Source organism: Lepisma saccharinum, chromosome 9 (assembly GCF_977018435.1).
Source record: "Lepisma saccharinum chromosome 9, izLepSacc3.1, whole genome shotgun sequence".
NCBI lineage: Eukaryota > Metazoa > Arthropoda > Insecta > Zygentoma > Lepismatidae > Lepisma > Lepisma saccharinum.
The window spans coordinates 65,674,580-65,699,582 of record NC_139237.1 but is presented as its reverse complement, the minus strand read 5'-3'; the positions used below and the strand labels follow the sequence as shown (position 1 = coordinate 65,699,582).

The 25,003-nt window shown below is 34.8% G+C and overlaps 1 protein-coding gene across 1 annotated transcript in view; it reads right to left on the bottom strand.

The window, feature by feature from the left end:
- Positions 1 to 25,003, bottom strand: part of dpy (fibrillin-like protein dumpy) — a 474,963-nt gene that overhangs the window by 22,713 nt on the left and 427,247 nt on the right. Inside the window, exons 158-170 of the mRNA XM_083128311.1 lie at positions 24,461 to 24,736; positions 23,253 to 23,447; positions 21,597 to 21,947; positions 19,911 to 20,117; positions 18,504 to 18,701; positions 15,013 to 15,210; positions 12,911 to 13,279; positions 9,302 to 9,526; positions 7,555 to 7,758; positions 6,391 to 6,603; positions 4,337 to 4,522; positions 2,252 to 2,836; positions 544 to 732 (exon numbers count right to left, since the gene is read on the bottom strand). Of these exons, the coding sequence (XP_082984437.1) occupies positions 544 to 732; positions 2,252 to 2,836; positions 4,337 to 4,522; positions 6,391 to 6,603; positions 7,555 to 7,758; positions 9,302 to 9,526; positions 12,911 to 13,279; positions 15,013 to 15,210; positions 18,504 to 18,701; positions 19,911 to 20,117; positions 21,597 to 21,947; positions 23,253 to 23,447; positions 24,461 to 24,736 (3,396 nt within the window). The remainder of the gene's footprint in view (positions 1 to 543; positions 733 to 2,251; positions 2,837 to 4,336; positions 4,523 to 6,390; positions 6,604 to 7,554; positions 7,759 to 9,301; positions 9,527 to 12,910; positions 13,280 to 15,012; positions 15,211 to 18,503; positions 18,702 to 19,910; positions 20,118 to 21,596; positions 21,948 to 23,252; positions 23,448 to 24,460; positions 24,737 to 25,003) is intronic.

The following is a 25,003-nucleotide window of genomic DNA, read 5'->3' as shown; positions in this document are numbered from 1 at the left end:
TTAACAGATGTATGGCAATGTGCTCAGAACTCCACTTAGTACTTTTATAATGCTAAGAGACATCTGTAGTAGAGTGCTTTGTAGGTTTCTGTACAAAAAATATCACTGTAATTACTATATATCATATCACTTGCATTTCCTGGAGTAGCCACATGGGAACTCAAGATTAGATTACACACTATCATCAGAATAACTAAATTAGGATCTGAGGAAGACGTGGAACATACAAAAAATAAAAATGAAGAGTGAACTCTGTCCTCAAGCTTCTCTGCAAAAAAATGAACAGATATTTATGAGGGCTCTCGACAGCTTGAAATCACTTCCAGAACTCACATGTTCGATATCTCCAGAAAATTTATTCGTTGAGGAAGAGTGGTTTGAAAATTCTTGAAGGAGTATAACGATAATGATAATAGTCTTGGAAAGCACAAACAAGGATTGAAAGTTAAGGTCATACGAGATAGAAAAAGTTTGTTACAGTAGCCAGCAATGTGCTGAAACGATTCTTCAAACATAAATTGCTTGTAATTGAATTCTTCTTACCTGTATAACAAGCTATATTGGGGTTTCCTTCGTATCCCTCCTTGCAGGAACATACAGGTCGATGATTCTCCACATGGCAAAGAGAGTTCGTTCCGCAGTCACATGGGTTTCTACACAGGCGGTTGATGCAGGTTTCATTTGATGGACATTCATTGTCTGATGTACAGCCTGGTGGCATCGGTAGGATTACTGGAAAAAGAAAATAGCACGTGGATAAGTACTGGGTATAATATACCATAAATTATCACTATTATTTTTTTTAAATACATATGTAATTGTAACAATAACATTTCAATCATGTTTGTTTCCATAACCAAAAGAAATTTATTTTCATCTCTAGTAAAATAAAAATGAACGTCATTACTTCTTTATTTTATTAGAAATTAAAATACAAAAAGAAGTAACGAAACAACCATTATCTCATAATGTTTGTTTCCACTGTAGATCTTTTATCTCTTTATTTCAGATATGACTAACTCAATTATATATGTTCCTGGATTTAACATTTTTCCACTTTATAAATTTTACCTTTCTTGTCCCAATGAATCAAAATATTAGAAAAATTTCCCAGATTATACATTTTCCAAAATTAAATTCTTTAACATTGAAATTGATTTATAATCGAAATTTCACTGTACAGGGTGGGTGGGAAAGTCCCTTTACACATTAATAAAATAATATGAAGTTACTCTATCCGTTTGTATATCACCTTATCTTATGGGACAATCACCCTTACCCTTCATGCAACCTTCCCAAAGCTATGCCAGGTACCACTGACTACCGTGCTGCCTCCTGGTGGCAGAAAAAAGCACGCAAACATTCTGAGTGAGTAGTGATGGCAGACGCAAGTCCTTTCACTGTGGAAGAGAGTTTGCTGGCTTGTGTGTGGGTGCATGAACGTGGAATCACCGGGAAAACATTACAGGATATAATGAACGACTTTGAGGTTCATTTTGGCAAACCTTCACCGTCACAGCCAACATTATTGGGATGGGAGGAGAAGGTGTTTGCTATAGGAAGTGTCCTTGATGCTCCTCGGAGTGGGAGACCGAGCACTTGAGGCGAAACTTGTGCTGCTGTGGAGGCATCGATTAAACGATCTCCAATGACTTCAACACGCAAACGTTCTGCAGAGTTAGGCATCAAAAGAACAACAATACAAGATAATATGAAAAAAGACTTAAAAGTGAAATGTTTTCGTCTCGTGAGTTGCTCTGAGCATCCACAGTTGACTGGACCAAAATTTACCAAATCGCCAGATCGGACGTGGGTCAGCACAATATCCAGCTCCATTGCCTTAGCCTGCAAGAAGCCCTGATATCAGCACACCCACTTTGGGGGTTTGTGAAAGAAGATGTGCGTAAAAACCGTTATGACAACAACGAGCAGCTGCAAGACACAGTTCGTGCAGCATTTAAGAAAGTCACCCTTGATATGCTTTTACGGATGAGCAACCGGACGTGAAGGCACATAATGCTATGCTACAAACTTGGAGGAAGTCACGCAGACGTTTTGAACCCATAGGGGTTAAGTTGTGCAAAATCGCCTGTATAAATGAACTTTCCATCCACCCTGTACTGTTTCTTGCCTATTAGTAGAAACAAAATGCAACCATAAAAAGTTTAACTCCCTAGACTTTTATAAATGTTTCATGAATTTTCCAGACACGAACAGATAACAAATCACATAATGAAATAACTATAAATACCTGGTCTGCATTCTCCATTGTTGTTCGGCACCCAGCCTTCTGGACAGATGCACATCATTGTTCGGATCGGAACAGTGTCCAGCACTTGGCATCGGGCAGTTGCTGCACATGGCAGTAGCTCCTTGCATGGATCCACACACTCTTCTTTAATACATGCAAGTCCACTTGCACAATCAGAATCCTTCCTACACTCAGGTTCTTCGGCAACAGGTGGTTCCTTCTCGCAGTACGACATAGGATTGCCCAAAGGCAGATGGTCGGGGCATCGACACCCTGCTGCATGACTCTGTACATAGCACAAGGCGTTTGAGGCACAAGGGCTATTCTGTGAACATGGATTGACGCATCTTTGCTCCACGCAGGCCTTGTCGAATGGGCAGTCGTTGTTTGTGTGGCATTCTATTCGCTCGCATCTATCGAATGGGTTTCCTTCGTATCCACTGTAGCATCTGCACGTTGCCCTGTGTGCATGTGCATAGCACTCGGCATTAGCAGCACATGGATCGGACAGTATGCATGGGTTGATGCACTCACCATTATAACACTGTTTGTCACTGCTGCATTCGTTGTCTGATTGACATCCAACTGAAACAAAATGATAAGAATAATTATGACAATACAGATAAAAAGTATATATTCAAAATTCCTTTTTGAGGCTCTTTTATGGATTGAATTTGGATTTATTATCTAAAGCATGAATTGATACTGTAGTGCAGCATTTACTCAGAGTGGCAAAAGTAATAAAATAATAACTGACGATCGAAGACCCTCTCCCTTACATCTAAAATTAAGCAACTACACAAACTGAGTCATCGAAACTAACAACAAATGTAAATTAATTTTAATGTAAATGCCAATTTAAAAATATGATCTAGAAACAACCAATTACCCTGGAGATATTCAAGTAACAATAAATTGCTCATTAGGGAAATAATAATTAGTGATCATGCCCCCAATTTTTTTCAACACATAAAATATAGTGACTCCCATGGACTACATCTCAAATTAATAATATAAACCTTCAATGAAGCTAGAAGACAACAGAAAAAAGGTTCAAAATTGCATTTTAAATCAAATATGGCAATGTTTCACACATGTGAAGAAAACTCATACAAATTCAAGAATAATTCCTGGTGTCAAACATTCATGTACAACTTTTATCTTTCCTAGTTGGTAGATACGCTGTTAGATTCGGACAGCACTGGTTTAAATCCTAAGACTGCCTGCACACAGGACCATTGAATATTTGTGAAGTTTTCCATGCACATATGGATTCATACGATATCACATGAAATGCTAATATGGAAGTTTCAAGTACACCATACAGATGGTTAGAACAAATCAACCATGAATTTCTGGGGCAATGGTGTTCAACAACGTTATTTGGTTACATTACAGTACAAGTGGTCAGCATAGAAACTTTCCGTTTCTTGCACTTTTTCTATGTATCTCCAAAGTGAGATTTATTTGACCAATGATCATTCTCTGTTTTTAATTGACCTATCCGAATGCACCTGGAACAATTTGTTCACAAGAGGATGCAATGTCACTTAGTGGCTTAGTGGCTTCATGTCAAGGGAATCTTTTCATCTACACTTGCTCTCTCTATTCCAAAGACAGTCAAACACAATATAAATTTCATTCTTTAATGAAAACTTTCTGAAAATGATTGTTATATCTCCGTTAAATTTTTATAAGGAGAACCAAATAATACCACTTTGTAATTCATAAAAGGAAAACATTCAACAAATAGCCCATACAGTTATTGTAAACAGAGTGTCACTTTATAGACAACAAATTACATACAGAATACAAAAAGGTTCATTTGCTTGCAATGGTTCACAGAAATAAATATGTACTGAAAAGTTAAAAGTGCAAGAACAAACTCATAATTTTGAAACAAATTTTGCTACTTGTTCCAAGTATATAATAAGCTATCTATTCATAGTTAAATATTTATGCACTCTACATTTTGGCATTCTAGCTATTGCAGTCCCTTGGAATTTCGAAATTCCCCTATGTATTCACCAGACGTATACACAAAATGCACCAAATTATTATTATTAATTGTTAAAAAAAAGTTACCTTTAACACATCCAATTTGAGGATTTCCTGAGTATCCAGGTTTGCAGTAACAGATTGGATAGTGGTTTGTTACTTTGCACTCAGCATTTGGTCCACAATTGCATGGGTTTACACAATGGCCATTGACACATGATTCTTGCTGTGGGCATTCAGTGTTTGAGGCACAGCCAACAACTTCTGGTGTTGCTAAAATAAGTAAATAGAAATAGTTGTTAATATATTCTATGGTAAAGTAAGTTTCATTCTTAAAGATACAGATAAACTGCAAGATTATTAAAAGTTTCCCATCTAGCTTGAACAATGAATTGTGATCATTTCAATATTGTAACCAATTCGCTTATATGTATTTATTAAAATACCACGTCTATTATTCTCCAAATATGAATTAAATATGTAGGTTTGGATAACTTAATGCTCCCCTTAAGGCAATTACCTCTCCATTCTGTAAAAAAAGAGCATTTATTGCAAGACCAACAGACTTTTAGGGTACATGATGCATGCTATTGAGGCATGCCTCAGTTTGAGTGGCATGTAAGCAATATCGACATGTCCAGTTTGTTATTTCATTCTGGTATAAAAGGTTGCATTTATTTCACAAGGATCATTTCCAAGTGGCAAATGTTGCCTATCACTTGTCTCTTCAATGTAAAAAGTTTCCTTACATTTAAGAACCTGCATAATAATAATGTAAAAAGGGATAGACAAGGAAAAAAATTCTAAATTTCACACATGCTGGTCAATTGCAAAGTTTTGTTATATTGGGAAACAGGTCAAAAATACTGCGAATATTGGAGTACAAAGAAAAATTATACATAAGATTTTAAAAGTTCTTGATTGTCAATACGTCTTTTATTTTGTTTATCAAAAAACATTATGGTTGCACCAGCTCTATAGGCTATATCCATTCTTCATCTAAAATTCATATCTAAAAATAAAACCATTTTGACTCATGCCTGTTCATAAAAAAGTGACGTAATGTGCCCCAATGGAAATAAAAATTCAAAGCTGTAAAAGGATCTGTACAGAACAAAAAATGAACACTTAAAATATAAATGTGTTTGCTTTGAACAATTAATAGGAAATTCATTTTTTTTAGGATTATAGTTGTAGGACTGAGCCAATCTCACTTTGAACCAATACTGATACCACTGCTGAATTCCTGATTATACCGATAATTATAACAATTCAAAGAGTTCAGAATTTATAAATTTTAATATATTGGAACTGTATCATAGAAATCTACCAGTTTTGATTTAACATATTCATAATTAACAAAAAAAGTACTGGCCAGGATCGATAATTAAATTCAAGCAGTATTTTCTTCATTGATTGATTGATTTTGTTTATTTTACTCTGCATTTTTGCCACTTTTGGCTAATTGTGAAGATGAGGATGAGTGATGGTATGATAAAATTGAAGAGGAGACATTCACAAAAAACACCCATGCCCAGGCTGGGATTCGAACCTGGGACCTCTAGCATCGTAGCATGCTGTGCTAATCAATCTGCCACAGAGGCCGGCAAGAAAATACTTTCTGCTATCAACACCACTATCGGCCAATACCAATATATTTGTATTCATATTGGTTCAGCTCTAATTAGGTGTGTTACAACCAATAATATAATAATGACCCTGCCTTGTGTTTCATTGTTACTAATCAGCTTCTTGTATTCACTAACTTATGCTAACATCTTAGTGCTAATATCAATCAATCATATGAGAAACAGGAGGTTAGTGTAAGTGAGCTTTCAAACCAAAGTGACAAGTGGCAAGCTGCACGCAACAGGGGACACAAGTCCCTTCAGTCCAAAGCAAAATTTTCACCATGCATGCACCAACAACAGACCGAGATTGCACAATGCATGGTATTGAGAAAACAGCCAGTGTGAGTGACAAGTGACACACGTAGCTTACTGCCTCTCTTCGGTTTGAAAGGTTGCATTCATTACTGACAGTTTGCTTCCAAGTGACATGTGTCACTTGTCACATGTCACTTTGATCAGAAATCTCCCATACACTTTTCAATTAAAGTAGTAATAAGTAATCACACTCACGTGGTCTACATTCAGTCCTTGGATTTCCTTCGTAGCCAGCAGGACATCTGCACACTGGCTGGTGTTCCTCTACATGACAGAAAGCACCTCGTCCACACGGATCACCCGAAGCACAGGGATTGGTGCACAGCTGGTTGATGCAAGCTTTGGTGTTCGGACATTCATCATTCTTTGTGCACTCAGGTGGTAATGGCACTGATGGTATTCTTGGAACTAAACAACACAAAATTAAACAAATGTTATTTATTTCAATAAATCAATAGAATATTTTTGTCATGTGATCAACCACTTGTGCTTCATTTTTCTGACTTCTCCACGTGTGAATGGGTAGGAATAGCTTAATATATTAACAAGTGGGAAAAATAAGTTACAAAGTATCAACACAGAAACATGCAAGATTACAGTCTGAATCTAATAGTTATTAATAAGAAGAGCAATATTTATAAAAAAACAATAGAATATGAAAAATACGAAATTGCTAAACAACTGTCTACATTAGAAAAATAAATATCTTTCATCATCTCTACCAAAACATCTGTGTCTAAAATATAATTTACTGAAACAGGTACTAGAAATACTTTATGGTTCCAAAAGAATATGTAATAACTTATTGAAAAGTTATAATTTTATGATTTTGGTGCATTTTTAATTTCCTCTAATTATATTTTTTTTTGCACAGTTGGCGATGTGAAGAATTAGGAAAATTACTGTTTCCAATGTAGCCACTCATACTATTTTGATTGAAAATTGATTATTCAATTCTGATGTAAAAAGGAATGATGTTCTTACCATACTAAAAATAAATATGCTATCAAATTATTGTTTGCATATTATAAATATCCTCAAAAGCTTTTACACGGGTACAGAAACAGTAATTCACATATTTATCAGAAAGGAATGAAGTATGTTATGTAACTTTTGAAAGAATTACAAAAATTTATTTTGGCAAATATTAATTACCAAGAACTCCACAATGAATAAATGATTATTTAATTTGAACTTTGTTATTGTATCTGTACTGAAGTTATGGTATCCATACATTTACATACGACAAAATGTAATACATGTATTTTAAAGCACTAACATGATGTCTATAATTGCTAGGGATAATAACAAACTTTCTCAGGCAGAAAGTTACTTTGTACACTGATTTGGAAAGACAACAGAAATGATCCTTACTGGTACATTCAATGTGTGGATTGCCCTGGAAACTGGGTGGGCAGGAACACATTGCTTGGTGATTCTGAGACTTGCACTGGGCGTTTATGCCACAGTAGTCGATACGACAAGCCTCCGTACATGTTCCTCTCACACACTTGTGTGTGTCTGGGCAGTCGCCATCTAGTGTGCATTCAGGACGTGGTTGAGCTAACGGAAAAGAACCACCAGTTTAGGAAAGACAGAAATTAACAGATGAAAGTATTCAGAATGTACCAAACTACTTACTAATAATATATATACACTGGACAATTATTATTTCTTTCTACTTCTAAAAAGTAATGTGCAAAAAAAGTATAGAATAAGTACTGTACAAAAAATTTCCTTACAGAAGAAATCTTCTAGGGCAGAGTATTGAAACTAGCCTTCAAGGCTAAATTCATAAATATCAAAAAGATTCTATTTAGGTAACACATAGTCCATCTACAAGTAATACAGTCTACTACAAAGATAAAGACTAGTTACTTCACAATTGCACTTATGTGAGAACTAAAGAACATTTAAGGAAAGTACAGTGTTAATTTACATAATTCCTAGTCATGCGAGTTTCATGTAAATTATCTAAGTAATATAAGTACCGAGATGATTATTGTTTATTGTATATGCAGAACCAGTTAATTTATCTTTATGAATTAACACATGGAACCCTTAATGTGGGTAAGGAATATTAATTTGTTATTCTTTACCCTGCCTCTCCTATAAAAGTATGAAAAAATCATTGGTATTTTATAAATCCATATTTGGGCATGAGAATGAAGTTAATCAAAAACTACAGTAATTGGAATTTAGCAAAGAATGATACTATGAGCATTTGCCAAATCAATCTGGGATAAACCCCATAACTTTATGTTACTTAAAACAGGGATATCTTATGTGTGATTAACTTCTAAACATTTAACAAAATGAGATTTCACACTCAAGTAACAAATGACATGTGCTGCATGTCACTTGTGGATTTCACCAATCGATGGCAGGCTTGTGAAGCATGTCATGCAAGTATGAAACATTGCTGCTGATTGGTTTGTTCCCAAGTGACACATGTCGCTTGCGACTTCAGTGTGAAATTTCCCTATGGCCTGAGTAGATTGTTGTGAAGCTGCTTGACCTAGATATCCAAATAAAATTTATTATGACAACTCTTCTTTCTTTAAAGGCCAGTCTAGTTCTGATATGTAGTACTGTATTAATCTCTCACATGTGACTCAAACAAAATATTAAAACTGCTAAGGATGTGCCTGATATTATGTGTTCTAAGTTTAGAAATTTTCCTTCTTGGTGTTTAGTGCAAAGGGCTTAGCTAATTTCAAAACATTGTGCAAAATAAGCATATTTTATCAGGATTCATACCTAGAACACCAAGAATACACAAACTGGGTACTAAGTCAATCTGACCCATGAGATTCTACTCAATTCATGTATAGGTTACGACGACTTGACCAATAGAAAGTCATATCATTACATGTGGCATGTTAGTGGGAAATCTCGAAATTATTATCATTTTCTTTTGAAAGCATCTGAAGCCATAAACAAGCCTAAGTTCTCTGTTGGCTCTGAATGTTTAAAGCAGCAATTCGTCAACATAAAAAGTTTAACAGATAGGATAATTACAGAAACTACAGTTTGTTAGAAAAGTAAATATTATGAATATGTGTGTTAAAGAAATGTTGAAACTCTGCACAAGAGTGTTGCTAACCTATTGGCCTACACTGCCCATTGTTGTCTGTGACTGTGTCTGGTGGGCACTGACACATGACAGTGCGAAGAGGCGCAGTGTCAATGACACGGCACGTTTGATCAGGAGAGCAAGGCTGCGATATGGCACATGGGTTTTGGCAGTGAGCATTTATGCAAGCCTGACTAGATGGACAATCTGGATCTTGGGTGCATTCCACCTCAGCTTCAATGGGCACCTTAAGGCCTAGAAATGAACAAGAAACAATATACACACATGTCCTACATGGAAAGTAAGATACAAGAGAAAAGAAAGGAAACAGAACATGAACCAAAGTGAACAGAAAATAATATAAACACATAAGAGTTTGCACATGCCCAGATATTCTAGAAAATATAAGAGTTTAACCCACTGAGAAGTATGGACATTCTTTTACATCATCAGATGACCTGGGCCACTGTAGTAAAGCTGCACACAGGACCGGATTTCCCAATAGGCCTCATAGGCCCGGGCCTAGAGCGACACTTTAGTATGGGCAGCACAATTGTTTGTTTTAAATTTATAAGGAATACCTAATTCTCGAATTGCCTCTTTCTTTCTCCGGACACACAAATGGAATGACTTAATGTATTTGTATTGTACATATAAGTTAACGAAGAATATTTCTTAAGAGAGAGAGGCTAGCAGGGCTCGGAACTAGTTTACTAATTTCTTGTTTTAATTACAGACGTTGTGGTTTCGAATGTACAGTATTGTGCTGAGCCGGGTCAGCGATTGTGGCAAAAACGTGAAGCCTGCCGCTTGCTTTTGAAAAACAACACCAGCTTGGCTGCGTTCCAGGAACGCCGTTCCTTGTTACTGCGAGCATTGGCCGCATATCAAAAGCATGTGATTCACGTTGAATTGTTGATTGAGTTGGTGTTTTTAGTCCACTTTATGCACAGTAAGGCTAATCGGAACTGGACCTACAGTTTAAAGTGGAATCCGAACAAACATGTGCTTCCACTGAGTATCGAACCCAGGACCCCGGATTGAATTGTTGAGAATTAAAGTGTCGGCGCAAGCATTATTAAAGGGGTTTCGTATTGTACTATTTTACTGTTAGTTGCTCGAGAATATTATTCAAAAAGTAGGTGGTGTCTCGCGTGTGTCAGTGTCCGACGTGCATTTGTTTGGTTAAGTTTAAAACGTCATTACGCTCATTATGAGTGATCAAAGAGTAAGACTCAGTGGGTCACAATACAAAAAGAGAAAAGCGGAGAAAGTTGAAAAGCAGGAAGCATTTCTGAAGAAGGTTCCGAAAATCGGTTCTTCTCTGAAAAATAAGGTAAATGTTAAAAATGTAATTTATATAATTTATGTCATATCACTTTGTTACATTTTTGTATGTAACTATCATTTAATTAACACTGAATGCCCTTATTAGTAAAAATAGGAATAAAGAAAATAATGTTTTTTTTTTTTTATTCTTGATAAACGGTATGGGGGATTGGCAGAGCTTGTTTGGCCTAGGAGCGACAAAGAGGTAAATCCGGCCCTGGCTGCACATGTACATTTTTAAAGTAAGACTTTATTTCTAAGCATTCCGATGTCTGGCTGCTAGCATTGGAACTTTGTTCTCCATATAATTTTGCTTGTTCTGACATCTATCATGCACATGAAGTATCTTACTCTTTAATTACTGAAAATAAGAATTTAAACGTAAATTTTGTTCTAAAAAACCTTAAAATGCCTGTTGCTATACTAGTTATCCCCTCCATTTACTAATTACTTAAATTGGATTGTAACCCTAGTTTTGTAGCCTTTTATGTTACAATTTATGTGCATACCTCATGCTTATATAAATTATTTTATGTTCCAACTGTAAAGGTTTAGTTAATAAATATTTCTTTGCTGTCAATTAGGGATGTGCCGAAGCCAATTACAGATGTATAAAAATCGGCAGAAATTGACACATCGGCATCGGTATCGGCAAAAATCCGATATTTAAACCGGTACAGATTATACTAGAGTTTTACCTTCTAATAAGTTTTATATTTTAATTTTGTAAGATTTATTGAAAATTAGGTTATGATTCATCATTATTGTAGAGTTTTTGCAATAAAATTATTGCAAACTCTCATTCAGAGGATCAACCTAACTCAAAATCGGAAATAAAACAGTACATTGCTGAACCAGGATCTGCTGTTGTATTGGAAATTCAAAAGTGAGTATTCAAACCTGAAACAAGTCCTGAGAAAATACTTGGGCATACCTGCTGCATCAGTATTCAGTGATTGAGTGTTCAGTGTTGCTGAACAGATTTGCAATAAGAGAAGAAGTAGGTTACTTCCTGAAGTGCTTCCAAAACTCGTGTTTCTGAAGTTGAATCTGGCAGCAGTAAATTTCCATCATTAAGAACAGGAATTCATTTTGCATTTCAAAGAACTGCTTGTGTACTAATGTAAAATCTCTTGAGAATCCATGTTCTTTTTAAAGGTTCACATAACCACCTTTTGTAGATGCAAATGTACATTCGCATCTCTTGAGAATATATATGTATATACATATGATATGCCATAGAAATGTACATAGAAATGTACATTATTTTTGTCATGCTGAAAATAACATCCCATTTCTGTTTAATAATCTTATTATCGGAATCGGTTAAATATCGGCATCGGTATCGGTTCCAAAAATTATCGGTGAGGGCATCGGTAAATTTTCAGCTTCGTCACATCCCTACTGTCAATCTATATATAAATATAACAGTACAAAACTTCTTATGTCATGTGCCAGCAACATACTTATTAAAATCAAGTTTTCTGTTGTTTTTAACAACTATATATAAATATTGAAAATCTCTGTGATTTACTGTAAGGTAATGATACATTACAGAATTTTATTTCTCATGGACAGTGCTTGAAGTGAGGAGGGAGATGGAGTCATCCCCTAAGCTAGCAAAATTTTCACAAAGCATTCCCCTAGCTAACCCCAAACCTCGATCAAACATCCCCCAGCTAACATTTTTCACTTCAAGCACAGCTCAGGGCTAGTAAGCAGAAATCTTATTTATGTTTGTTCAATAATAAAATTACTGTAGGTGTTAAAGGACTCTGAAATCACTATCATGCCAAGGAATTTTATACGTAAGGAATGGATATGATCACAGCAGATTTCCTTTCTTTCTTTTTAGACATATGAGTTAATGAGGGAAGTGTATATTATATATAACAATTTTTGTGTAAACTTGTTGAAACTATATCTGGGCATTATGCTGAAATAAACTATGAAACATAAAACATAACTACTTGGAGAATAATACCAAGAGGTAAGAACTGAAGAGCGATAATGCTATTTTCTGAAAGTTTGAAAAAATATCAAGAAAGTTTCCCATAATATAGATAACTTTTCAAATCTAGTCTGAACTATGTGCAAATTTACATTAGAACTATACAGTATGCACAATATTTGAATATACACATATTAAGTGCCTGACCATGATAAAGTAAAACTAAAGTATATTGTTTCTAAAAGTAAAAGAAAAATAAAGAGAGTATGAAAGTAAACTAAATAAGATCGTAATTGCAACATAAAATACATTTCTTACTACAATAGAAATATATATGTACAAAAGAAGTGGATTTTTACCAGCGCATTCAACGAATGGATTTCCTGAGTATCCTGGGGGACAATTACACTGTGGCTGATGGTTTCTCCCGACGCACGTGGCAGAAGGAGCACAAGTGTCCTGATCACAGACAGGACGGCACAGACGATTCAAGCGATCGCAAGCTTCATGGTCTGCACAATCCTCGTTATACTGGCACTGAACGGAAACACATGAAACGGCAGGGTCTCCTTGCATGCCGGCCGGGCAGAAGCACTGTGCTTGGTGAGCCTGAACTCTGCACTGTGCACCGCGACCGCACTGTATGGTTCCGTACGTGCATGGATTCAAGCAGTTTTGGTTGATGCATGCCTTGTCGAATGGACAATCTCCATCTGATGTACACTCGGCTACAAAAGTAATATCAGATTAGAAACAGTTGATTTACACAATACGTGTCTGGTTAGGTGTGAGTACTGCAGAACATTGGATTGTTTATTTCTTTCAGAAGATCTTCTGTTTATTCATTTGTGTAAATTGTATGGATAGACTGATGTGATTTCTCTTTCAGATAGCTATAACATACCATTATAAAGTTGCAAATGTTCCTGGAAGACCATGAATGGATAATTAACTACCATAATTAATGTATATAACCAGGTAATTGCAATGGGTTTTGCTTTTGAAAAAGAACTGAGTATTTAGACCAGGGCTATGGTCTGTAGGCCACACCCAGCCTGACATGGCATTTATGTGGTCCGCTTTAGTATTTACAAAACCTCTAAACTTATTTTGAGGCATTGTGTTTATGAAAACATGACCAATTGTTCAAGTTGTTACTGACCATACATAGAAAATGTTTGGACACCCATGATTTAGCATTTACTTTGTTGTTTAGATCCGCAAAAATCCTAAGAAATGTCACAATTTTACACCATATTTATAGATAGATCTAACTGGTAAAATTATGTGTAATTTTACTGATAAACTATGATACCATTATGCCTATACTAACTAATAATGATAAAGTACCAATTAATCTGTCCCATTGCTAGTAAATTGTTTGTAAGCAATGATGAAGTAAGATTTTTTGAATTTTGTAAACTGTAAATTTCAACCCTACTCGCATCTCAGGATTACATAAATGAAAATATATCTCAGTGGATGCTTCATTCAGATGTGTCCCACAGTGTCGTAATAAAAATATATTATAATAATATAAATTCAATTTCTGTTAAGTTTTTTGTTATTCAAATTTTTGTTAGATGGCATGCATTGGAGGTTCGATCAGCAAGTAATGTTCAGCATCTCATTGAAAGGAATTACACTGTGGAACAATTTATAAAGACTAACCTGTAGGCATCCATATCATAACGTGTTACTCTGAGATATGATCGACACATGACTGTTCGATATTTCCCAATATTAATATAACGTCTTAAGACAATACTACTTTGAACCAATACTGATAGCGACCAAATTCCACAAATATTGATACTGATGCTTGAATATTGAAAATTTAAAGTTGTTCTGATAATTATTATAATAGGTGCAATGAAGGAGGGGTTATTATGAGGGTAAGACCCCCTCACTTGCCTCCGACCTCCATTTTACTGAAGCAAATAGGGGAATGCAATTATTTTGCTTCACAATGCTATTCATAAATTGTACACAAAAATGTTTTTTCAGCAAGCGAATCTCCCTGACCTGCAATCTTTCAAATATTATGTGCATGCTTATGGCCCTGATTATTTATACATTTTTACTTTACTGTATTTTACTTATTCAAGTAACTTCCCAGCTGATTTGTACTTATTCAAGTAACTTCCCACCTGATTCAGCTTATTCAAGTAACTTCCCACCTGATTCGACTTATTCAAGTAACCTCTTGCCAACCAATGGTGGTAAAAGCAGTAACTATTACATTGCAAATGGACGATTTATAGCATCCATTACAATTTACTTCAGGTTTTTGAACAGAAGATGCCAATGAAAGAAATAAACAAACTGTAAAGATAGGGCTGGGGTAATGGTTAGGTTGGAAGGAAGAAAACAAAGTAAACACATTGGTCATGCATTTCTTGTAGTTGTGCAGCATATGCAAAAGAAACAAAACCGTCACTCCAACCACCTAGGTACTCACGCTTGTAGCATTGCACTTGAGGATTTCCGCCCCAGCCATCAGGACAGCTGCATACTGGATGGTGCTGGTTGGTTTTGCATATTGCATTTGCACCACATGGGTTCCTGATGACGCATGGGTCTTGACAGAGCTGGTTGATGCAAGCTTTATTGTTTGCGCAGTCTCCATCAGCTGTGCATTCAGGTTGTGATGAAGGCACTGGAAAGGTGAAAATGGAAAATTGTCAAGATTGTACAAAAAAAAGTTCAACCCTGCATAGTTTGCCATGTTAAACAGATGCATCCATCTTTAAGTATATACAATATGTAAAATAATGAATGCCCAGACATGATAATATACATATCTAATCTTTAACATTACACATAACTGATTTTCTCATGCATTTTTGATTGATTTGTTGTTTTAAGTTTACTTTATGCACACTAAGTCTTAGGTTTAGAATTATCTGTTCCCGGTTCAATTAACAAATATGCACATTGCTAATTATATGTTATTTGTACTACTAAAAGTCAGGTCAGAAAAGACAATCAGTTAATAGAAAAAAAAAATTTTTAGAAATTTCTTGAGATTTATTATTTGAAGACCTAAATGGTATTATAATATATGGGCAAAACAATTTATCAAAAACACCACAAACATCTCAAGTTTTCCAATTTACTTGTGAGAACTTGTTTTCGCAATGGAGTTAACTATATTTTATTTTAGAACAGGATAAAGGTTACATCTTCAATTTTAAAATTTTCATATCCACAAAATTGACTGAAATATTGGCAGCTGTCAATGTTTACAAAAAATTCTAACATTAAAAGCACCAAGTTGTTACATTCATTAAGTGCATATGACTTTTTCATCAAGCTCAACTAAAAATTAAGAAAATTATAAAAATAACTCACAAAAAGCTAATCAAACTGACTCACATTAATTAATTGCATTAAGTGTAGTCAAATATTTTGAATTTATTATAAAAATTCTAATGCGAAACTTACATATTGAGAACTTCCTGTAATACTTTTCTGAGCTTGGATGTAAAGGGAGAAAATAACAATATTTTGAGGTTAAATTACAAAAGAATGAACATTCTCATGTACAACACTACATTACTACATTATAATGTATTTACAATAATGGAAATATTAGTATTAATATATACAGCCTGCACCACACATACATGCACAAGTTTCTTTAAAAGACCTTGGGAAAATAGTCTGGTGCCACAAAATACCAAGCCAAGCAAAAATATATTTCAGATTTACCTCTAAATGCTTGTTCTTTGGAAGAGTAAAGCTGTCATTTATAATACCCCTGTACGTGATGTGTGTCCAATTATGGTGGAAATGGGGGTGATGTTATAAGTCTCAAAGAATATTTTACTGAATGGATGAGATGGATGCTTTACACCTGATCTTAACAACATACATCCATGGTGGTTCTTTATAATCAACTGTGATTCACAAGTGTAAAGAGGGGCTCCCCTATGGTGCAGTGGTAATGTCGTCATCTTGTAATCAAGGGGTTACAGGTTTTATATCCAATTGAGGCACATAGTGGTTCGGATCTCACATTAGACTAATTCCAACCCCGATTACCTTATCTGTGCATAAAGTGAGACTTAAAACAAAAATGCAGACTAACAATTTCAAAGAAGGGTAAAATTTTGCTTTTTCCCACATTTTAATTTCTTTCATCTTGGTCCCCTGAACAACATAGAATTGACGTTTCACTCTAAATGACAATTATTTAGTGCAAAATGTACATTTTGTTACATTTTCTAATGAATATAGTGATCTAATTAATATATTCGGACTTTGTAAAGTAGATGTGTAAATATGTAGTTTCTTTTTCCAAGGCAAAAGTCACAATAATAATTTCTAACAAAATTATTAAACACTATCCATGAAAGTCTACAGGTACAGTGGGATCCATGAGTATTACCATGCAAATTGTCCATCATCATGTTCGTGCACTTTATTTGACCCAATAAGAGCTTCAAGAATTAAAAGAAAATTCAAAACAATCTGTTGACAACTTCTGCACTAGCATACATAAAAAAACATCACTTAAAAACACATAGGATGTAAGAGAAAAATTAATGAAAATAGTCATGGACAATTTGCACGGTAATACTAATTGATCCAACTGTGCATGGAATAGAAAATAGCATGGAAGTGACAGATTAAATAAAGGTCTCACTTGTGAACCACAGTTTGATCGAAAGATGTGATGATGTTCAAACAATATGTAATTACAAGAAGAAAAGGACATGTATACTTCATACAGATAGGGAGAAACAAGCAATAGATAGTGCAGGAGGGTAAAACAAACCAGCTAAATACAGCCAAGTAAATGTGCACAACCTTACACAAGTGCATAAAACGTGCCCTTTGATTTGACCATATTCACAAACATATATATTTGTTGTTGTAGGTGTCTACCTGGAGTGCACTTGACAGTTGGCTGCCCGGTTGTGCCGGTTGGGCAGACACAGTACGGGTGATGCTCGTATGGTTTGCATATTGCACTTGTGGGGCAAGGGTTGGCTACGTGGCATGGATTCTGGCATCTGTGATCTAGGCAGGAACTAATACTGTTGCAATCAGAATCCACCTTGCACTTGATTCCTGGACGTGGGCGTACTGCTAGCACAACATGCATTCGAGTTAGTTTATTAAGTACACTTTAAACAACAAGCGTTGTGGAATAATCAAAAGCGATTCACAAAATACAACTTTAGAATTGAAAATTAATGATACGTTGAATTCCATGAATGTCATTGAATTTCTATTAACTTAAATCAGTCCAAATTGGTGTTGGATATGCTTATGAGGGTCATTGTCACCAGGAGCCTTATTATTGGCTGATACATGGTCATCAACTTTCAAATGCAATTTCATTGACAACACAAGACAAGACAAAAATCTAATTCTCTACAAAATTATACAGCTTATTGATGTTCACCTTAAATGAAAAAATGCAATTACGTTGAGACAAGCAGTATGCTTTCAATATATAATTATTCAAAATTCTTGCACATATTAGTGTGCTTTTGCAATGTGATATTATCAGGACTTTTCTTGGGAATTTTCAAAATAGTACCAAAAGTCTAAAATTGTATTTTGTTTTGTAATCTCAATTTAGTATTGTTAATAACATTATATTATTTTGTTAATAAAATTCTATGTAAAAATATGAATCTTTCCATGCATTTGAAAAATATATTGAACTTATTATTAATATTAGTAAAAATCATGCTTGATAGCTAGCTGTTAGACTATTTAGCAAATAAACACACAATTATAATTATTACACATTAACTAAATGAATGTTAATCATGTTAGATTTTTCTATTTATCTAGAAACATGCATATTACATGCTGTAATTTCATCACATACTTAATATTTTTTAATGTATTAAAATGTTTAGTAGATTATTTCGGAGAAGGGTTAGTGAAGTGAATGTATATACATTGGCATTACAAAACTTCGGCACTCACCCTCGTAACAATTGACAAACGGATCACCGCTAAGGCCAGGTGGACAGCGGCACTGTGCTCTGTGATTGTTTACTTGGCATTCCGCATTCGCAGCGCAGGGGTTCGATGCTGAGCATGGGTTAACGCATTGACGGTTGATGCAGGATTCTGTGGCAGGACACTCGTCATTGTTCGTACAGCCAGGACTGACCTCAGGAGCTTAAATACAAAACATATTCTGTGTCAATGACATTCTACAGCACATTCCACACAAAAATTACATAGAATAGAATTAGCATTAAAAAACAAGAGTTTTAAGAACCACAAGACTGAAGTATTAAATAAAATACCCTATTTGACATGCAGCATGCAAACAAGAAAATAGAACCGAGACATAGACAACATGTGTTGCTGTTTTGTTATTATTTTTAAAAAAAATCATTAACAACATTGCAGAAATCATCAAAAACATTGTGACATTAAAACTCCATCATGTGTATTGTTTCTGTACCTGAAAAGATAAAATAAAAGACAGTAAAATTGTTAACTGATCATAATTCCATATACATGCAGCACAATGACATAGTGATAATTAATTCATAATAAATTGCAATTAAAAGATAAATGTTAAACCAAATTACACAGCACAATATTATATCACATAGAAAGAATTGTCAATTTATACCATATCTTAACATATATTTTTATCATGCCTACATGTGAAACTATATGCAAGGTAATACTAGTAATTGTATGCAAATAATTTTATTGTTGCATTCAAAATCTAAGGCATTAATCAGGTGTTACATAAAACAGTATTAATATGTTTCTACACCAAATCTTAATATTTCTGTGTTAATTTCATAATCATATTATGGACCATAATTTCCAAAATTATACAAAAATTGTATAATTTAAAGTATGAATGCATTCAGAACTTTTCCCCCTTGTTTTCTGACAATTTGTTCTAGTGTTGTAATTTGCTTGTGCAACTCTGTCCTTCACAGTTAACAAAAATACAATTCCTCTACTTTATTAATGTTCAGAAAACAAACATTGAAATACAGTATCAATAAGACTGCACTTTCTATGTGACAGAATATTCAGGTCATGTTTGTTTCTTTCAAGCAAAGCAAAGTGCAAAAAGTAACAAGCAATCATGCACATTTATATATTTAATGCAACATGAACTAGTTATATTTCAGGTATTATTAATATAATATAATATAATATAACTAACATGTCGAATTAAATTATTTAAATTAATAATCTCTTTTTATTTATTAAATGTCATCAAAATCTATTTTAAGTCTCACTTTAATAACTCAATATTTAGTGTTAATATTTAAAGCATTTAAATAAATTAGTGCACGAATAATACAAATAAAAATGCCCATGCAGTATATGTAAAATTGGGATCAAACATACCACGTCTACATTCAACATCAGCATCACCAACATAGCCTGGGAGGCAAGTGCACATCATGGTTCTGAGCGGCAGAGTGTCCACAACAGTGCACTCGGCATTTCTTCCACAGGGCGTTGTCTCTCTGCATGGGTTCCTGCATTCTCCGCTGAAGCAGGCTAACTTACTGGGACAGTCTGCATCCATCTTACACTGTGGCTGAACAACAACTGGCTCTGAAAAATTTATACAGATTGGGTGATTTAAGTTTCATGATGTGGACATATAAATATGAAATGAAATAATAATATAAATATGTAAATAAATATATAATAATACTAATTAAAGCCAAGTCCTGGCTCATGTGGCAAAACAAACGTAAACAACACAATAAATAAAAATTCAAACTTTGAACACTTTTGCAACCTTATCATTTGAAGAGTAATAGATAGGTTACAGAAATCAGGAGAAGTGCTATCATCAAGAGGTTCTTCACTCCTGGTGTCAAAAGTGTGGATGCTAGTTACTTTTACATCTTGTTTGCGTGTTTTACCAGATGGGGCTGCAATATGACTCCAGAAAGTGCAGTGAAAAGTTTTTCTTTGAATCACAATAAATAAAACATCCTATTTTTTCTTCTGTAAATACAAATTTGATAATATATAACATGTACAAGAATATAATTTTTATTGAACACAATTTCTGACAAAATTTTAGTTTCAGAGTGTTGGTTTTGCTGGAGTTGGTGGAATGAATTATTACTGGAGCTATAAATGCATTAAGAAGGAAGAAATTATCACAGTTCATGCTATTAGATACATTGTTTATCTTTTTGTATTCTTCCTATTAAGTGTTTAGGTACACAGCTGAGATAATACAATATATCTTCATAATGAAAATAGTCTTAATGATTGTTTCAAATGCTAATATTAATACTTGTACAATTCAGCAATGTAAAAGTACTCTAACTAGTAGTAAATCCTAGAGCAATCACCTTACTTGAGGCTTGGTTAAAAAAAAAAAAAAAACTACTGTTCATGTACACAATAACCATCAATGAACTTGTTATTTTTCTAACGAATGGTCATTTTGGCAATATGATTTTGCTGTTCAATTAGTCTATGTTCTAGTATACCTCATACTATCTAATTTTGTAATGGTGTCTGTCAATTTCAATATTAAATCAGGACAGATTATTTCTAACATTAATGTAATTGCTGGTCATCTCATTTCAATTACAGTAATTTCATTGATAGAAAAAATCATGAAACTCTAAAACTGATTTTTATTTTTCATAAAGTAACAGCACCGAGGTTTGTTTTAGGTAGTGATAAGAATGCCATTTTCTCTTTCTTTTTACATGGTAGTACATTTCTTTCCACCCATCATTGGGTAAACATATTTCAAACAAAATTCCATGGTGCAACAGACCTCTAAGAGTAAGGATCTCCACAGCAGCTCGGTGATGCAAGTCAGCACATTGAGAGTCCAATCACTGTTCCTTTCTGACTTTCAAGACCAGAGCCCTCTACTACTTCTCTTCAAGCAGCTCCAGCTCCCCATTTGTCCTCATGACTCTGAGTCAAGGCCAAAATTTTTGGGGGGTCCCACTGGGAATCAAATCAAGGACCGCTCGCATCAAAGGTGAGAGTGCTAACCATTAAGATATAAATGAATTACCGAACATGTACTTATAATTCTATACATACCTATCTCGCAGGTCACGTAAGGGTTGCCCATGTAACCTGGCGGACATCTGCACTGAGGCCGATGATTGATGACGGTGCATTGAGCATTTGGAGCACAGTTGCATGGATCCTGGCAGCGTTCGTTGGTGCATGCCAAGTGGTTTGGACATTCCTGATCTGTTGTGCACTCGGGTCTTTCGCATCTCACCTGAGGGTTTCCACGGTAATTGTCGGGACAGTAGCATTGTGCACGATGGTTAACAACTTGGCACTGTGCGTTCGTTCCACACTGAGTGTAAGAGCATGGGTTCTCACACTGCTTGTTCACGCAGGCTTGAGTTGGTGGACATTCTGAATCTGCACGACATCCAACTGGAAAAAAACAACAACATTTAAATCAATTTCCACAAGAAACTAAATAGTACAATAAAAACTACTTTTTAAATATGTATATCTATACATATGGCTCATATGTGTAATCAGATTCCATATCATGGGATGCAGTACTGGATGCAGCTGTGTTGTGGAACTTTGGAAATACAAATAGTGATTGTCTCAGAATGTCCTCCTCCGTAGCCGAGCGGATTAAGGCGTTCACTCATCTTGAGATCGTTCGCTGCGGGACGGCGTAGGTTCGAATCCGGCTTTGGTCGGAATTTATTCGGCCTACGTATAGGGCCGGTGGCAACCCACCATTGTGAGGAAATTGGGGAGCTTCGAATTAGTAAGCGTAATCTGGTCCCAGAAACTTACTATAACGGCTGGGGATACGTCGGGCTGACCTCAGACTATTCCAATACTGGTTGCAGATCTCCACGCTTAGAAATGACAAAGGAAAGCGTGGGAGGAAGACCAGCAGTCAGTAGGTAAGCCAAGGCCCTTCAGGGCTGTTGTGCAAAGGATTATTATTTATTATTATTGTCTCAGAAATTTTTTTTTTTTAGCTTTGGCTACCACAAATGCCCAGTTCATCTGCATTTTTATTTTTTATTTGAGCATATTACTTGTCTCTTATTTAACCCAACATACTGATAATTCATTGTTTGCTTATTCAAATTAAACAGGGTGTACCAGCACTATAAGCTAGTTGCACTCATCTCGAGATGAAGGGAAACCTAGATGAAACCTATGAATATCAGCTCAGTCCAAGTTAAAAGTATTGCAAGAAGATATACAAGGAGATAAAACTACAGGCTGAAAAACTTACATAGGAAAATCACGAAACCAATCAAAATGCATAATGACTGACAAAAAGGTTACTCATATTAGACTCCACTAAGCTTTGTGACATGACTCCCCAAAAGTGATGAATCATCTACCTGCATATAGAACAAATTAATTTGTGATCAAAATAATGTTGAGTGCATCAGTAATGAACATGTTCTGCACTTGATTTCCCAAATCTTGCAATGTGTAATGTATATTTTTGTTTAATTAAAAAACAAGAAAGATAATTATTATCAAAAGTAGTATTATACATAATTTTATGCATCATTAAAACAATCACAATATAATAATGTTGTTCTATAGACAACAAAAAGTTATAGGCTATACATAGAAATATCAGATTGAGGAAAAAATCTGCAAAATTCACCTACCCATAAATTCTAAACTGATATAAAACACATTTTTAGTTGACATAAATTCTGAGCAAAACTCTAATTACACAACACTTACTTTCATAGCATCGACTCTGTGGATTTCCAGTATAGCCATCCCTACATGTGCACAGTGGTCTGTGTAACTGTACTCTACACTCGGCATTCGGGGCACATGAGTTTGGATTTGCACGGCAGGGATCTTGGCACCTTTGATTGATACAGGCTTTGTCGTTTGTGCACTCTGAGTTGTCTGTACATTCTGGTTTTGGAACTGGAGTGGAGGAAAAAAAACAAATTAATAACACTGATCATGTCTATTTTTTAAAAAAAATATGCAACAGGCAGTAATGTTAAACATAATCATATATATTTATCAAACAATAATAGCAATTGAACCAGGATCATAATCAGGCGTAACTGATTGTTTATAGTTATTTCTACATTCAAAGCATGCTTTGTTGCAGGATATAATCAAAGAATATCCTACAAGAACACTTACAACTGGTTACACTTTTGTTATTAGACTAAAAAACATGTATCAAGCTATCAAAGTAAACCCTTATCATATACACAGTTTTATTAAATACGGCGGCAAAGGTAAAATAATAAAGTGAAAAATATAAGCGAACACTAACTCAATTGTTCAATTTTGCACAAATGCAAGAGATCTGGGTGTAATATCTTTCTGAATCAACTTGAACATTCAAAATTTCTGCAATCTAAAGCATGACATTAACCTATTCTTAAAAATTTATTATTTTTTTATGGAAAAAAATTATCACGAACATATGAATGAATGAAAGAACAATCACAACAATCCATGTCGTGATCAGTATATACACACACCCAGAATCTCTGATGAAGACAATAAAAGTCAAGCTCTGGATGGATGCACTTGACCATTGAGGTGGTATAAAACGTTAAAATCCATGGATTATATTTAAGGATACATTTTTACTACATTTTCCATAAAGTTAATTGATGTAATAGTATAAACCACTGTTTTCCAACATTACCTAGTATTGTGAAATTTAATAGACAGTAAAACATGTGCCATAAGTATCATATGAAAATACTCTCAGCCTTTAAAATTTAAACTTCTGTGTGCTGTTCATGCATTTTTATAATTTGTACAAATTAACTACATGCTGATTTGGCATAAACACACCAATGTCGCCACTAGCTATATAGTCATGCCACTAAATAATAATAATAATAATAACAACAATGATAAAACTAATAATAATAACAACAATAATAAAACCCAAAAATTTGTCAACTAACCTTCTGGAGGTTGCAGTCTGCATTCCACACGAGCTTGACCAACGTAACCCGATGGGCAGGAGCAGACAGGATTGTGGTTGACTACCTGGCAGATAGCATTGATGCCACAAGCATCCACACACGGGTCTCGGCACTTTTGGTTGAAGCATGCCTTGTCTCGCGTGCAGTCCTGGTTAATCACACACTCTGGATATGTGCAAGCAGCAGCTCCATTGACAACTCTGCACTGGCCATTGACGCCACATGGTGATGGATTGCAAGGATCAAGTGGCTCAGCTGTAATAAGTAGTACTTTTCATAAGCATTTTATACATAATTCTGACACATTGATACTTAAAACTAACTCTTTTTGAGTTCTTTACACCATGTTATAGTGGACTTAATGTCAGAAATAGTATGGATTGATTGATTGAATTAAAATTTTTTGGGCGTGTTGGCAATTTGGGCCATTTTGCACCTTTCAGTATATTTGAGGACAAATAGTATGAAACATGTCATTTTGATATAAAACACTTTGCCGTGCACTGTGCTAACCATTCTGCC